The 16,333-nt window shown below is 35.6% G+C and overlaps 1 protein-coding gene across 2 annotated transcripts in view; it reads left to right on the top strand.

Moving 5' to 3' along the window:
* Nucleotides 1–16,333, top strand: part of jupb (junction plakoglobin b) — a 78,115-nt gene that overhangs the window by 47,384 nt on the left and 14,398 nt on the right. For both annotated transcript variants that reach the window (XM_051873370.1, XM_051873371.1), the window contains exons 5-9: nucleotides 2,038–2,276; nucleotides 7,762–7,963; nucleotides 8,083–8,227; nucleotides 9,995–10,098; nucleotides 14,424–14,762. In XM_051873370.1, the coding sequence (XP_051729330.1) occupies nucleotides 2,038–2,276; nucleotides 7,762–7,963; nucleotides 8,083–8,227; nucleotides 9,995–10,098; nucleotides 14,424–14,762 (1,029 nt within the window). The remainder of the gene's footprint in view (nucleotides 1–2,037; nucleotides 2,277–7,761; nucleotides 7,964–8,082; nucleotides 8,228–9,994; nucleotides 10,099–14,423; nucleotides 14,763–16,333) is intronic.

Raw genomic sequence — 16,333 nt, 5'->3', positions numbered from 1 at the left:
GATCTATTTTCCAAGTTAAATTACTGGCTGCCAAGGGCATTCAACCATTGAAATTCTAAAAACAATTACAAACCGTATTTGTTCATTTTTCTATCCATGCCATGTGTATAATCTAGCATATTTTTACATACATTTGCATGTTTTTGTATATTAATATATTATAAAAAAAAAGACAGTTTTTTTTTTAAATTTTGTATACATTGAACAATTTTAATACTGAACGGAAAGTTCACCCAAAAATTAAATTTTTGTCCTTTTTTACTTACCCTCAAGTAGTTCCAAACCTGTATACATTTCTTTGTTCTGCTAAAGGCCTACACAAAGGAAGATATTTGGAAGGATGTTTGTACCCAAGCAGATCTCGTCCCCCATTGACTACCATAGTAGGAAAAATACTATGGTAGTCAATGGGGGACGAGATCTGCTTGGGTACAAACATTCTTCCAAATATCTTCTTCTGTGTTCAGCAGAACAAAGAAACTCATACAGGTTTGGAACAACTTGAGGGTGAGTAAATGATGACAGAATGTTCATTTTTGGGTGAACTAACCCTTTAAGCAAAATACATATGGACTGACAGATATGCTACTATCCTATATTATACTGCACTATGCTACATGACTTATACCAGACTTGCTACACTCTTAACCCTCCTAATGCATTCGGGTCCATTTTGAACCAGAAGAGCTACATTAAAATTTCTAAAAAAAAAAAATTATAATATAAGAGATATAACCATTTCAACTAAATTGTTACATCTTTTGCCTTCGGGTCCATTTTGGCCCAGAAATGAATTGTGGCCTTACACATGAAATTATGCTGAATTATTATTATTTTTTTTTAACGTCTATTAGTTAGATTTGTCTTAAATTACTTCTGTAAAATACATTTAGTCTCTTTCCAACACTCACATTTTTCCTCCCCTCTGGGTCTGCATTTTGTTTATACACATGCTTGCGCATACACACATACCAATCATTCTGAAATTAAAATAAAATGGCAAAATTAAATTAATGTCTGCTTGTAGATCAAAAGTTCATAGACCAAATTTGAAAAAGGAAAGTCTACATTTCACTCTTCTGCAACCTACTGATGAACCATCGCAGCATGAAAAGGAAGTTTCAGATTTCAGGCTGTTTGTCATCTTTTTCAAAATTAATATATTTTGTTTGAAAACATTTCAGAGTAATATTGATGTTGTTTAGTTAGAAAAACAATGTGTACTTTTCATAGATTTAGATTGTTTTTTGCAGTTACAAGTTTTAAATTCAAAGGAATGTAATTAAATCCATTGACGTCAATGGAGTTCATTCTGGTAATTCTCATATTATATGTTCTTTTCCATTTTCCAATTAATAAAAAGGTGCTAATGTAGTAAAAACATAGTAAAAACATGGTAAAAAAAATGTTAAGGTGCCTTTGTTACACTGTAATTATACATTTAAGTACTGAGTAATATTTTAATATTTCTTTCTATAGGGTTAGGATCATGGTTTGGTTTAGGGTTAGTTGCATGAATTTATGCATAATTTATAGTTATTACTATAGTAAGTGCATGTAACATATGTAACAATGACACTGTAAATCAAGTGTTGCCAAAAATTGTGTATTCACTCATTAATAAGAAGTTACTAATCAGTTACAATATGGTTCTAGTTGAAAAATATAAAGTAATGACTGTTTTATAAGCTTACGTTCCACTGGGTCCAAACTGACCCAGGAATGCAGCAGGTGTATACAGTTTTTTAATGCATTACAAGGGTGAATAAAAGTTCTTATTTGGCATCTCCTTTAACATCCATGGAACATTTCCATTCCACATAAGGTTCTTTATAGTGGAAAAATGTTCTTCACACTAAAAAAATGGTTCTTTTAAGAACTGTTCCCTGAAAGGTTCTTTGTGGAACCCAAAATTGTTCTTCTATGGTATTGCTGTGAAAAAAACCCTTTTGGAACTTTATTTTTAAGAGTTAAGAATAATAAAAGTTCCAGTTTTGACATGTAAGATGTCTGAAACTTTTTCTTTTACCTTCGCAGGTGGTGGTAAACAAGGCAGCACTCATTGTGAACCAGCTTACGCGGAAGGAGGCGTCTCGTCGCGTGCTCATGCAGTCTCCTCAGATGGTGTCGGCTGTGGTGAGGGCCATGCAGAACACTGGAGATCTGGAGACGGCTCGCTGCGCTGCCAGCGTCCTGCACAGCCTGTCCCACCAGCGCGAGGGCCTGCTAGCTATTTTCAAATCGGGTGGCATCCCAGCACTCGTGCGCATGCTCAGGTGAGTGTATGCATCAGCATTTTACTTATGTAATGTGACATATTTCCATACGAACCAGGATACGTGAAAAAATTTCAACTTCAGCAGACGGGTGTTACATACCAGAATGTCTCAAAAGTTTTGGAAGACCCCATGTGGAATTTTACATGAATTTAAATGTTTTTAATATTTATATTGGTAAATAAGTACTTGTTTTATGTGTATAATTTTATAACTTATTTTATTATGGAATGTAATTAACAAAATAATAATATAATTAATTAAATAATAAACAGTAAATATTAAAAATTCAAATATAATATAATATATATTAAATTATATTATTTTTATTTATATATTTGTAAAAATACAGTATATACAAAATATGTATATTGTTGCATATAAATAAATGATTCAATTATTACATATACTTCTTATATGAAACCAGTGAGTTTAACCATGTAAAACAGTCTTGACTATTTTCAGAGACTTTAGACATATAAAGATGGTGCACTCATAATACTTATGAATGGGAGAAAGTGCCATGCATAATATGGCAGAATAAGTCCCGCCTTTTAAATAAAAGAGCCAATCGCCGATTGGTGAAGTCATTGCACCTTATAGATTTTATAGAAACGATCAGTTTCTAAAACGCGCACTTATGACTTTGCATGCGCATTGGCTTCTCCAGCCTGAAAAATGATGTTTTTTTGTCATGATTTGAGCGTTTAGAAGCAAAATTTATCAGACAGTGGTCAGATTTCATTGGTGATTTCCAATATTAAATTTAATCATAATCTTGGTGAATAGCTTTGTAGAATTTAATGTTTCCCCATTCAAAAAGATAGGAGCTGTACTTGCATGACTGAAATAGCTGCCTGAGAGGTGTTTCAAAGATGGCCGCTGAGTGAAATGACTTGCCTTAAAGGGACTTTGACTATTTTAACAATTTCATTAAAGTCCCCCTGTGGTGAAAATCAAGTTTTTAATGCTGTTTATATGTCTATGTTCTGTTTTTAATATGCTTTAAGACAAACCATGTGCACATTCATATGTCAACACTATTGCTGAGTATTTTCTCCTTAAAACTGCAGTGAAAAAGACGGTTTGAAAATCGCTATCATCTGTGATGTCACAAACTACCTTGTAACCAATCACGTCAATGTGCCAGCGGGTTGTAACATATCATTAACAGTGAACTAGCAGGGGAGTCTCAAGAGTAGACAGGTTATCCCGGTATATTTTTCTATTGATATGAAAAATCGTGTAGATTTAGCAATATAGCGGGTGTGTGATGTATTTTACAATGTTATGATGAACTATATGCCTTTCTCCACTGACGTTCTGAGTTGTTAAAGCGTTTGTAATGTTTGTAACATTAGCAACACATCATTACCTGTTTGATAACATAGTCAAGCAAAAGGATAATCATATTAATTACCGTTATGTGTCCGATGTTGTAAAGAGCAACACCATTGTGCAGCGTTTGCCTCAGTAAGTTGACCGAGTGGATCTCTGAGCTCACATGAGTAAGTGGAGGTGGGGCTAATTTGCATATTCATTGATCCATGTATATTAAATGAGACAAGGGTGTAGAGCTATTTTAAGGCATGAAGAAATGTTTTTCATTGGAAAAAAATTTAAATATGTCATTTTGGTGATCAGAGATTGCTTTTAAGGGATAAAATTATTGACTTTATATATCCACATTGTATCAATAGATGTTTGGGCCAAATTATGGTTTTGTGCAAAAAGATGGCAAATTATGAAATAAAGCCATCTCAGAATATTAAATATCATCAAAGACTAATAAATATCACATTTTTTTAATCTATATTACCTGTCTTGGAAAAATGCAGATACCCTGTGTTGACTTATGTATGAAAATGGTGAATGACAGATGATTTGACGGTCTGATGCGTTTGTGTTTTAATTAGTCCCTTGACTGTTCATGGACAGACAAATGTTTTGGTTGAATAGAGGTAAACGTTTGATGGACACCCACAATTCCTAAGAGAACCTTAGACGGACCATGCTAGATCACCACCAAACCAGCAGTATCCAGCCTGGACCAGGGGTGTGTTTCCCAAAAGTATCATTAGCCAACTAACATCACAAGTTCCGTCATTACTAACATAGGGAAACAGTCGTGACTAGCTAGTTGATTTGTTCAACGATGCATCATGCTATGGTAGTGAAGCATGCGAGTTACGTAGTTGTACGGGAAATGCACCCCAGCATGGGAATTCATGCTAGTTTAAGCTGTTCTTTTCAGCAGGGAAGCCATAATCCTTCCATTATTGGTTGTGTTAGTTTTGGTGAGCGTGTTTAGCTTTCCTCTCATTGTGACGCACATTAATTTGTGCCCACTTTATCTCCTTTCTATTTTGTGAATGAGGCCTGGAGCTAACCTGTGGTGCATTCTGATGAATGCTGTGACTAAGCAATGCTAAAGCAGGACAATGTGTCCAGTCCTATCTCTGTAAATGAAAACGTCCACTACACCACCCTGTAATAGGGGCCAGAGCAGAGCTGTATTTTAGAGATATATTTGGACTGTGATGGGAAATTTGCTCTGTCAGAAAGCCCATTTACAGCAGATGCTGAGATAATAGAAAGGAGCAGAATCTTTATGACCACGCAACTAGGGCCGCTGTAACTTTGACACAGTATTAGCTTATTAAGTTACATGGAGAGTCTCCTTGGTGCAGCCAGCCTGTATTTAAATGTCATGATCAAGGATGCCATGGTGAGATCTTAAAAATTGCTGCATGCAACCACTCTGATAGAAGCCCAGATCTATAAAGGAGATGTGTGTAATTTTTCTGATGTGAAAGCACTCTTTTCCTCTTTCAGTTTAATATGCAGAGACAACCAAATTTAAGCCATTTGTAGGTTGATTTTTCTGAAAATTGTACATTGTGATTCTGTAGCTGAAAACAATGCATTTTTTTATTTGAGCATCCCAACATAGCCAACCTATGTCAGGACTCTGTTTTTCTGGTAGATACGGTAGATGTTGACCTATTTAAGAACAGTCTAATTTTGTAGCTGCAAAAATAAATGTAAACAATAAGTAATATAATACTTTTCACATTTTATATATATATATATATGCATTGTTTATCCTTTTGATCTTTAATTCATAAAATTAGCAAAAATCTAACATTTCAGTGAAGGAAAAGAAATGAAAGTGAAGGGAAAATCACATTATGAAATAAATGTTTTTCTCCAAAACACGTTGGCCACAATTATTGGCACCCTTTTATTAAATACTTTTTGCAACCTCCTTCTGCCAAGATAACAGCTCTGAGTCTTCTCCTATAATGCCTGATGAGTTTGGAGAACACCTGACAAGAGATCAGAGATTATTCCTTCATGCAGAATCTCTCCAGATCCTTCAGATTCCCAGCTCCATGTTGGTTCTTCTTCTCTTCAGTTCACTCCACTCATTTTCTTTAGGGTTCAGGTCAGGAGACTGGGATTGCCATGGCAGAAGCTTCATTTTGTGCTCAGTGACACATTTTTGTGTTGGTTTTGATGTTTGTTTTGGATCAACCATGGCCCATTATTGGATTTCTAGGAGAAGCGGTCAGGTTTTGATTTTTTATCTGTTGGTATTTGATAGAATCCATGATGCCATGTATCTAAACAAGATGTCCAGGACCTCCAGCAGAAAAATAGGCCCACAACATTAAAGATCCAGCAGTATATTTAACCGTGGGCATGGGGTACTTTTTATCCATGTGTCAACCAAACCCATCTGGTGGATTTGCTGCCAAAAAGCTCTTTTTTTAGTTTCATCTGACCATAGAATCCGGTCCCTTTTTAAGTTCCAGTCTTGTCTGACAACTGAGTATGCTGGAGATTGTTTCTAGATGAGAGCAGGATTTTTCTTGAAACCCTCCCGAACAACTTGTGGGATGTAGGTGCTGTTTGATCATTTTTTTAGGCTTTCTGAGACTCAAGACTCAACTAATCTCTGCAATTCCCCAGCTGTGATCCTTGGAGAGTCTTTGTCCACTCAAACTTTCTTCCTCACCGCGCATTAGGATGATTTAAACACACATATTCTTCCAGGCAGATTTGTAACATCTTTAGTTAATTGGAACTTCTTAATTATTGCCCTGATAGTGGAAATGGGAATTTGCAATGCTTTAGCTATTTTCTTACAGCCACTTTCTATGTTGTGAAGCTCAACAATCTTTTGCTGCACATCAGAACTATATTCTTTGGTTTTACTCATTGTGATGAATGATTAAGGGAATTTGGCCTTTGTGTTTCCACATGTTTATACTCCTGTGGAACAGTCATGGCTGGACAATTTCATGATCACCCTGGTGTGCTAAAAAATTTAAATATAAATGGGAATATACTTCAGAGATATTTTACTCATAAAAAAATTCTAGGGGTGCCAATAATTGTGGCCAACGTGTTTTGGAGAAAAACATTTATTTCATAATGTGATTTTCCCTTCACTTTCATTTCTTTTTCTTCAATGAAAGGTTAGATTTTTGCTAATTTTATGAATTAAAGATCAAAATTATAAACAATGCAGATTTATTTTTACAGTCATCTTTAATCATATTTACCAAGGGTGCCAATAATTCTGACCACCACTGTATATATATAGTATCTCTAACAAGTGTTTTCATGGAAAATTATGTGGAAAAATATGAACAAATGTATTTTAACAATATGAAATAAAAAGCATTTATGAAAATAGTTTTGTGAATATTTCATTGTATTATATTATATTATCTATAATAATATTTAAATTTGAAATTTTATTTATTTTAATAAATAATATTTGATTTATTTTAATAAATAATAGCTATTATTATTATGTGGAAAAAAATAATATATATTATATTATTATAAATAATATATAACAAATATATTTAACAATATGAAATAAAAAGCAAGTATGAAAATAGTTTTGTGAATATTTTATTGTATTATATTATATTAGAATATCTATAATATTTAATTTTGAAATTTCCTTTATTTTAAGAATAAATAAAATTGTATTTATTTTGTATAAATTATTATTATTATTATTATTATTATAATGTAGAAAAATATGAACAAAATGTATTTTAACAATATGAAATAAAAAGTATGAAAATAGTTTTGTGAATATTAAATTGTATTATATTAGAATATCTAGAAAAATATTTAATTTTGAAATTTTATTTTAATAATAAATAATATTATTTATTTATTTTGAAATAATTCTCTCATTTCTTGCAACATTGGCTAGAGAAAAGATACACAATTAACTCAAATAATAGTAAATATTTTTCAAATAATAATTTTGTAACTTGTTTTTGTGCAGTCAATATTTATGTTATGTTAAAAAAATCTTTTTAAACACTTTAATTTCACATTTGCTATTACACACAATCTAAATATGTCCGTATATATTAAAATCTGCAGCTGCTTTTATATTTTAGGAAGAGTGTCCCTCACATCATGTTTGGTAAATATTTTATTGTTTCTTCAGTTCCCCTATGGAGTCAGTGCTGTTCTATGCCATTACCACGCTACACAACCTGTTACTGCACCAGGAGGGAGCCAAGATGGCGGTGCGTTTGGCCGATGGACTGCAAAGGATGGTCCCCCTTCTAAAAAAGACCAACCCAAAATTCCTGGCCATCACCACAGACTGCCTGCAGCTGCTCTCTTACGGCAATCAGGAGAGCAAGGTGTGTGCATGTGTCTCCATGACAGCTCCCCTTGTGGCAACACTGAGAATGCATTGCCTTAGGAATTGAGTTTATAAATTATGTGTGTCAGAATCCGTGTTGTTTTTCCCTCTTCACAGTTGATCATCCTGGCAAATGGTGGGCCAGAAAGTTTGGTGTTCATTATGAGAAACTACAACTATGAAAAGCTCCTATGGACCACCAGCAGAGTCCTGAAGGTGCTTTCTGTCTGTCCAAGCAACAAGCCGGCTATTGTTGACGCTGGTGAGTATATGTGTGTGTTATGTTCTTCTTTTAACTCTCTTTGTTTCACTTTTGTCATTTTTTTATTCCTGGACCCTAGAGGAATATTCTTATCTCTTTTCTTTCATTCCCAAGGACTGTTCTCTTGGGCATTTTGTATAATTTCCCTATAATATCGCAATCTCCATCTCATTTTTGTCTGTTTCAGATGTTGTCTCTGTGGGTTTGGGGCTTTTTGCATCTTTTTTCCCCCACTTCTTGATTAACGAATTTCATTGACTTTTCCAGTCATTCATGATTATTACAGACATATTTATGAGATTGCTAGGGGGCGATTTCCATTTGTTTGTCGTGTACCAATTTTGGGAATAAAAACATTTAATACACATTATACACTATGGTTCAAAAGTTTGGGGTCGGTATATTAATTAATGTTTTTGAAAGAAGTCTCTTATCCTTACCAAAGCTGCATTTAGTTAATCAACAATACAATAAAACAGTAATATTGTGAAGTATTGTTACAATTTTAATATATTTGAAGATGTAATTTATCCTTTGATCATTCCTCCAGTCTTCAGTGTCACATGATCCTTCAGAAATCATTCTAATATGCTGATTTGCTGCTCAGGAAACATTTCTTATTAATATCAATGTTGAAAACAGTTGAGCTGCCTAATATTTTTGTGGAAACCGACATTTTTCAGGATTGTTTTATGAATAGAAAGTTCAAAAGAACAGCATTTTCCTGTTTTTTTCTGTCAATTTTGATAAATTGAATGCATGCTTGATGAATAAAAGTATTCTTTTTTTTTTTTTTAAATCATACTGACCCAAAACCAAAAGTATACATTTTTTTGTGTGCAAATGCTCCAAAAAGACAAATAAATCCCTGAGATTTGAATGTAAGTCAATGGATGATTTGTCTTTCTGAGCTTCTCTGCACAGCTTGACAAGAAATGTACTTTCACTATATAACTTTCTTTTTTTATTACCGTTCCATAAGTCTGGGAAAAAACACTATTTGTAAAATTCTCCGATTTTTGTCATGATTTTTATGATCATGAGAGACAGTTGAGATTGCCAAAATTGTTGGGGAGAGTAGGAAAATGGGATCAAGATGAACTTGAACCTGCATCATCCACACTATGACTCAACATATCAGGAGCATGTGTGCAAACCGCTATACTACAGTCCCAAAAATACATGATTTATATTTGATTCAGCCATTGAACTCAATTATATTTTCCATTAAAACTAATATTACAGCTTTATGTTAAAACCCACCTTTAACCTACTCTGCCTTTCAGTACAGCTTCACAGCAGTCATGGATGTTACTTTATTAATGCTGACCTTTCAGCGAATTAATACTTAAATATACAACGACAAAGGTTGCGGGACTCAAATATCTTGCCCTATCGCGCCTGCCAGGGCTGATCTCATAAAAGTCTTTACAGTTATGTCCTCTTCCCACACGAGCCTTCGACGCTCGTCTTGAGAAAGCGCTGAGGATCAGGTAGTTACAACACTGGATGAGAGGCAGTTTTCAAGGATGTCTCCTAATCTCCTTCCCTCTTTTTATCTTCCTAAGCCATGTGGCTTTTAGTTTATCTGCACCGACTCCAAAAGACATTTCTCTCCCCTTGGCAGACAATGGCTAATCCATGGAGAAATACAGCCTTCTTTTTAGAGCACGATGTGTAGCTGAATAGTTTTGTTCTTTTTTCTTTTTTTGTGTGGCTAAGTCCGATAAATATGGACTCTAAACCCTTTTTCTCTCCATTTGGCAGGAGGTATGCAGGCCCTCGGCCAACATCTCACAGGTTCAAGTCAGCGTCTAACACAGAACTGCCTGTGGACCCTGAGGAATCTCTCTGATGCTGCAACCAAGCAGGTAAAGGAGCTGTTCCACTAGACTGTGTGTTTGCTAGTGCTGCTTGTTATTGTTGCTCATACTTAGGGTTATGGATTTGTTCTAATCTCTTAACCTGTGGCGAATGTCTCAACATGAATGATACCTCAAATCATGTGGCTTATTGAGAAGAGTTGCTTTTACTTTTCAAAGCAATTGGAATTTTGTCTGGTGGATGATGGATCAGGTGAAAAATCCCACAGATTTCCACTGAACGGGAGACCAAAGCCATATGAGACAAAAGAGTATTGTAGAGTTTGACTTGGGCTTGCAAGAAACCACCCAGAATTAGTGTTGGTATCGTTTGAATTTGGATTCTTATCGATTCCCAGTTTCGATTCCAGTAAGGTAAAAACACTCAGTCAAACATTTATATGAAACATATTTATTCTGTGTCTTTTGGCAAAACGTTTTGTTGCAGCTGATTTCAATAAAAAAAAAATCAGCTGCCTAAAGAACACTAACATTTTCCTATGGTTTTAAAGGGGACATATAATGCCATTTTTACATGTCTCCAGAGTGTGTATGTGAAGTTTTTGCTCAAAATACCCCACAGATAATTTTTTATTGCATGTTAAGTTTGTCACTTTTTGAAGGTGAGCAAAAACGCTCCGTTTTTGTGTGTGTCCCTTTAAATGCAAAATCCAAGAAGAGGGCGGAGTTTCAAGAGCTCGTGTTAGCAGCTCCGATTACCTCACGCAGACTCACTGAAAATGTCAGAAACTGTTCAGCCTTTTTATGTTCAAACCGGAGTCGGACAATGATAGAGAGACTCAAGAAGAAGTGACAACATGTAGAATGCAACAGGACGTTTCTGAAGATAGAACAGGTATAGTTTAGTGTAGTTATACCTTATGTTGTCATCTTGCTTTTATGACATGCTATTGCATTTGTGTTACTTACTGTATTGAAATAACATGGCCTCACCCCCTTTGTTGCGTGTTCTCGGGGGTGGGGTTTATGTACATTTTAGGGTTAGTGATGTCACTAACCCAGGAAGAAGCTTGTTGTAGTCCCTATCAGCCGTTTGTTGTAGTCCTTAAAAAGCAATTTCTTTAAAAGAAAATATCTAGCTTTGCTTTAAACTTTGAGCATCGTAACTTTGCAGATGTTGTTTATGCTCAAACAGCAACATTACACACTAACTAAAGTTAAAAAAGTGAAATCATAACCAACCACCCCTTTAACAAAAATACCACAGCAAAAACAACTGGACCAACTCATCTAAATTTCGAAAATTATTAAAGACAAGTAAACAGTAATAAAATAAGAAAAAAAATAAACAAATTAGCAATAGCACATATAAATACAACTGAACAAAGTTCAGGTACAGAAACTGTAATGAAATGTAAAATAACACTGCATAGATTTCTTAAAATATAGATTAATCCTTATTAAAGTTTCAAAAGTTGTTCAGTGAAGATCAGTGAGTGATTTTCTTTCTCTTTTTGTTCTTTGATTAGCATTAATGACACAGACGGCAGTAGGATAATTAGGCTGCTGTCACTTTAAGACTATTAAGACTATTTATGTTTGTATTAGTTAGCTTATGTATTAGCATAGCATACAGATACCAATTAGCCTGATAGCTTAATTTATACATGCATTTGCATTTACCCTACATGTATTCACAATCATCTTTAATGTAATTAATTATTAAAATAAGTGTTAAATGTCCAAACATTTCAATTAAAATGGTTTTATTATGCACTAATTTGTTTTCTTACCCATATATAGTAAGCTATGCATATTTTAAAATAATATCATTCATATATACTTAGGATAATAATTAACTGACAGTTTGTGGAGACCCGATTTTGAGGGAGGACCCGATTTGTCATGACAACGGCTCTCTGGGTGCGTGCTTCAGATGTGTGCTCAAAGAAAACAGCGCACGGCGCGAGGGCCGAATTATGTTGTCTTTCACATTCTGTGAAAATGGTTTGAAATCACATTAAAATGCGCACACAGGAATCGATAAACTATCCGATTCCTGAACTCAAGTATCCGATTCCAGAATTGGAATCAATTTTCGATTCCCAACCCTACCCAGAATACCTTAGTAATTGCTCAGCAAAACCCAAGAGATAATCCAGAACTTCTTATCAACTGACCTAGCAATTGCCCAGAAGTTGTCGCTCGAGGGGAGAAAGATCACGATTTCAACCGAGGGGAAGATTTCAGTTCTTTTTTAAATATTCTGCTCTGTTATTGCTTTGTAGAATTACTGCTCTTCCTCAAAAGAAATACAATTGAAATATGGAATTGAATTTGATGAAAGGAAATGCTTTTTGAAAGGAAATGCTGTTTATGTTTTCACTTTGTTACTGTACTTTTTTTCTAAACTGAAGCAAAATTACCTCAATTATCCAGAACAGAAAATCAGTCAATCAAGAATATGGGCTGAATGTGAAATGTCTTTTTAAAACAGATAATTAGAATATTTGCCTACTAATGAAATAACAATAGCATTTCATTTTACAATATTGCATTCAATTATTAAATGTGCAAATGCTTCAAAGGATTTCATCCCAGACAAAGCTTGAAAGCCACGAAACGGCTTTCATGCAGTCTGACGTTTTTTTTCCACTGTTCGTTCTAATGCTTTTATAGTGCAGGCGACCTGTGTTTTTTTTTAATTATTTCTTACCTCCACACAATTTGTCCCTCATCACTGCTACTCAGAATTCAGTGGCCCAGAAAACGCACAATTAATGATAAACAGGTTATCATTTTCGTCCTTATTATTAAATTCAAGGGACAAAAACAACTATTAACAGACGCGTCCCCTTCTGCTCTCACAGAAAGTGTCTAGAATTTAAATGTATGTATTTGAGCTCACGTCATTCCGGTGTCTGTCCATCTTTTTGCCTGTCTAATCCTTCACGCACCCACGTTTTTTCTTATCTCCTTCTTCCACTGCATTTCCTCTTTCATTTGTTCCTTATCTTGGTCTTCTCCTCTTCCAATCTTGTGATAATTAGCGGTTATGACTGTCTGATTCTTGAAATATTGTGTTTTTATGTGAATCTTTTGCACTGTTACTGTCACTGATCATTTTTGATGCATGAAAAGGTGAATGTTAAAGGAATATTCCAGGTTCAATAAAAGTTAAACTCAATCCACAGCATTTGTGGCTTAATGCTGGTTACCACAACAAAACAAAAACAAAAAAACTTGTCCCTCCTTTTCTTTAAAAAAGGCAAAAATCTGGGTTACAGTGATGCACTGGACCTGTAAACATTAAGATACTTACTGTTCAAATATTATAACCCAAGATGTAACCAATATGTTTGTTAACATGATATTTTAGTGTAAAAAATTGGTAACAGCTTCTTCCCGGGTTAGTGACATCACTACTCTGAAATTTACATAAACCCTGCCCCCAAGAACATGCAACAAAGGGGGTGAGGCCATGTTGGGCTACTTTAGAGAAGAGGAAGAGTTGTTGTAGTGTTTTTACCATGCCGTCATTTTACGCTGGACTACTTCACAAACGAGAGTCAATTCAACACTGGATTTGCACAAAGTATTAACATGACAGCACATGCTAGTCGATGAGTTGATTGAACTCCACAGCAACTACATAAATTTATCCACTAACCATTCAGAAACATCCAGTTTCATTCTAAAAGTTGTAACTTCTTCCTGAGTCTCTCCCCGCTTTGAACAATGTAAGGCCGAACATCGTTATTTACAATTGTCATTTTGACTGCGTGAGATTCTCCAGCTTTGTTGTTGTTGAGCAGCCAAAGCACAAGCTGTTAAAGCTCCACCCTCTTCTGGAAAGGGGGCCGGGAGCAGCAGCTCATTTGCATTTAAAGGGACACACACAAAAACAGTGTATTTTTGCTCACACCCAAATAGGGCCAAATTTGACAAGCCATAATAAATGATCTGTGGGGTATTTTGAGCTGAAACTTCACAGACACATTCTGGAGACACCAGAGACTTATATTATATCTTGTAAAAAGGGGCATAATAGGTCCCCTTTATAACAGCACAAGAGACTTCTTTTGAAAACATAAAATCTTACTGACCATCCTTCAATACAGTATAATTACAGTAATTTACACATGCAGAATGTATGAGCTTATAAAGGTGGTTCATATGACTCATGCACTATATTCCAGGACTTCTGAAGCTTTGTGTGTGAAGCTTTCACAATTACAGTTTTTACTGTGTTTTTGATTTTAAAAAATGCAGCCTTGGTGAACATAAGAGACTTCTTTCAAAAACATAAAGTCTCACATTTCGAAAGGTAGTGTATTTGAAATGTATTGAATTCTTGTTTCATGTCGATACAGGAAGGTCTTGATGGTCTCCTGCAGATCTTAGTGAGTCAGCTGGGCTCAGATGACGTGAACATGCTGACCTGCGCTACTGGCATCCTGTCAAACCTCACCTGCAACAACGCGCGCAACAAGGCCCTGGTCACTCAGAGCGGCGGGGTGGAGGCCCTGATTCACGCTGTGCTTCGAGCTGGAGAGAAGGAGGACGTGGCCGAGCCGGCCGTCTGCGCCCTGCGTCACCTCACAAGCCGCCACCCTGATGCAGAGCTGGCCCAGAATGCAGTGCGTCTGCATTACGGCATCCCCGCCATCACCAAGCTCTTGGGCCAGCCGCACTATTGGCCTGTGGTAAAGGTCTGTATGTGTTTTTTTGTGTATGTGTCTGAATTGCTGCCAATTTGAAAGTCCTCTCCACCGTTTAAATTTAAAGGTCAAATTTGAATCATCTCGGGGCAGGGCTTGCTCAGCTTTGATGTGGAAGAATGCTGAGACTTGCCTCTCATGTTAAGCTGATTTGTTGCCGGATCTTAGTCATTGAGCAGCCCTCCTACGCTCCTCTGGGGCTTCAGCACAATTTTGAGGACACTAGCTGGAACAATAAAAGAGCCCTTGAGCATCATATTCAAGGAATCGCTGCCATACATTGACTGAAAGCTGCAAAGCCTTGTATCAGGATGCCAGGGTAAAATGACTTAGTTTTTAATGAAAGAAATAAAATTATATAGAATGACATGAAGGTGAATAAATGATGACAAAATAAAAAAAGGGCTAGATAGCATTTTTGACCAGGATTCTTAGATTTTTGCTTATTCATTGGCAATGCGACAAAGTTTAGTAGAACTGAACTTGATGCAAATATTATAGCTCAACCGATGGTGTGCATTTGGGGTGGGACAATATATACAGTACTCTACCGTTCAAAAGTTTGGGGTTGGTAAGATTTTTTCGTTATTAAAATATTAAAGGGATAGTTCACCCAAAAATGAAAATTATTACTCACCCTCAAGCCATGACTCACCCTTCTTCTTTCAGACAAACACAATCGGGGTTATATTAAAAAATATTCTGGCTCTTTCAAGCTTTATAATGGTAGTGAATGGTACCTGAGATTTTGAAGCCCAAAAAGCACATCCATCCATCATAAAAGTAATCCATACAACTCCAGGGGGTTAATAAAGGCATTCTGAAGTGAAGCGATGGGTTTTTTGTAAGAAAAATATCCATATTTAAACCTTTATAAACTATAATCACTGGTTTCTGGCAACGGCCGTACGTGAGTCTAGTTCCGGCGGAATAGTGACCTTTGACCTGACAGTTTTCCTTTGCACTTCTAAAATAAACATCACGTTTCTGTTGCACATCAAATGCAGTGACCGATTATTTATTTATATATTTATATATATATATATATATATATATAAATAATCGATGATTCACAATAAATAAAAAGGGTATATTGTCAATGCCTCAAAGCCCTTGAAGCTTCAGCAAATCAGGAAGGTCGTGGCGGATGTAATTGGCTGTCCTCGGCTCTCTGATTTGTGGTGGGCAGGACTCTGATGAGCTTGGGCTCCCGGCACGCATGATCTCCCGCTTAATCGTATCAGACCGTTGGAGCAGAAACCTGTGTGTGTGTGCTGTGATCTGTTCTGCACATGTGTATCGATCCAGAAGAACGAGAATGCCAGGCTTTTATAATCTCTCACAGTCTTCATGCAGAGATTCCTAACAAAATCAACCTGGATGAATAAGAAGTCTGTAAAATAAGTGTTTACATTGATTAATTTTACTCAGATGTTTTGTGTGTTGCTCTCTGTTGTGGTGCACTCAGGGATTTGTTTCTGTCTATGTTGAGCTGACCAGTATCACACTGCCATGTTTTCATATTTTCACTTCCATTTCCGTTGTTAAAATGCAGTCAGGCG

This window comes from Ctenopharyngodon idella, chromosome 19 (genome assembly GCF_019924925.1).
Source record: "Ctenopharyngodon idella isolate HZGC_01 chromosome 19, HZGC01, whole genome shotgun sequence".
In the NCBI taxonomy this organism is placed as follows: Eukaryota; Metazoa; Chordata; class Actinopteri; order Cypriniformes; family Xenocyprididae; genus Ctenopharyngodon; species Ctenopharyngodon idella.
This window is presented reverse-complemented; position numbering and strand designations above follow the sequence as displayed.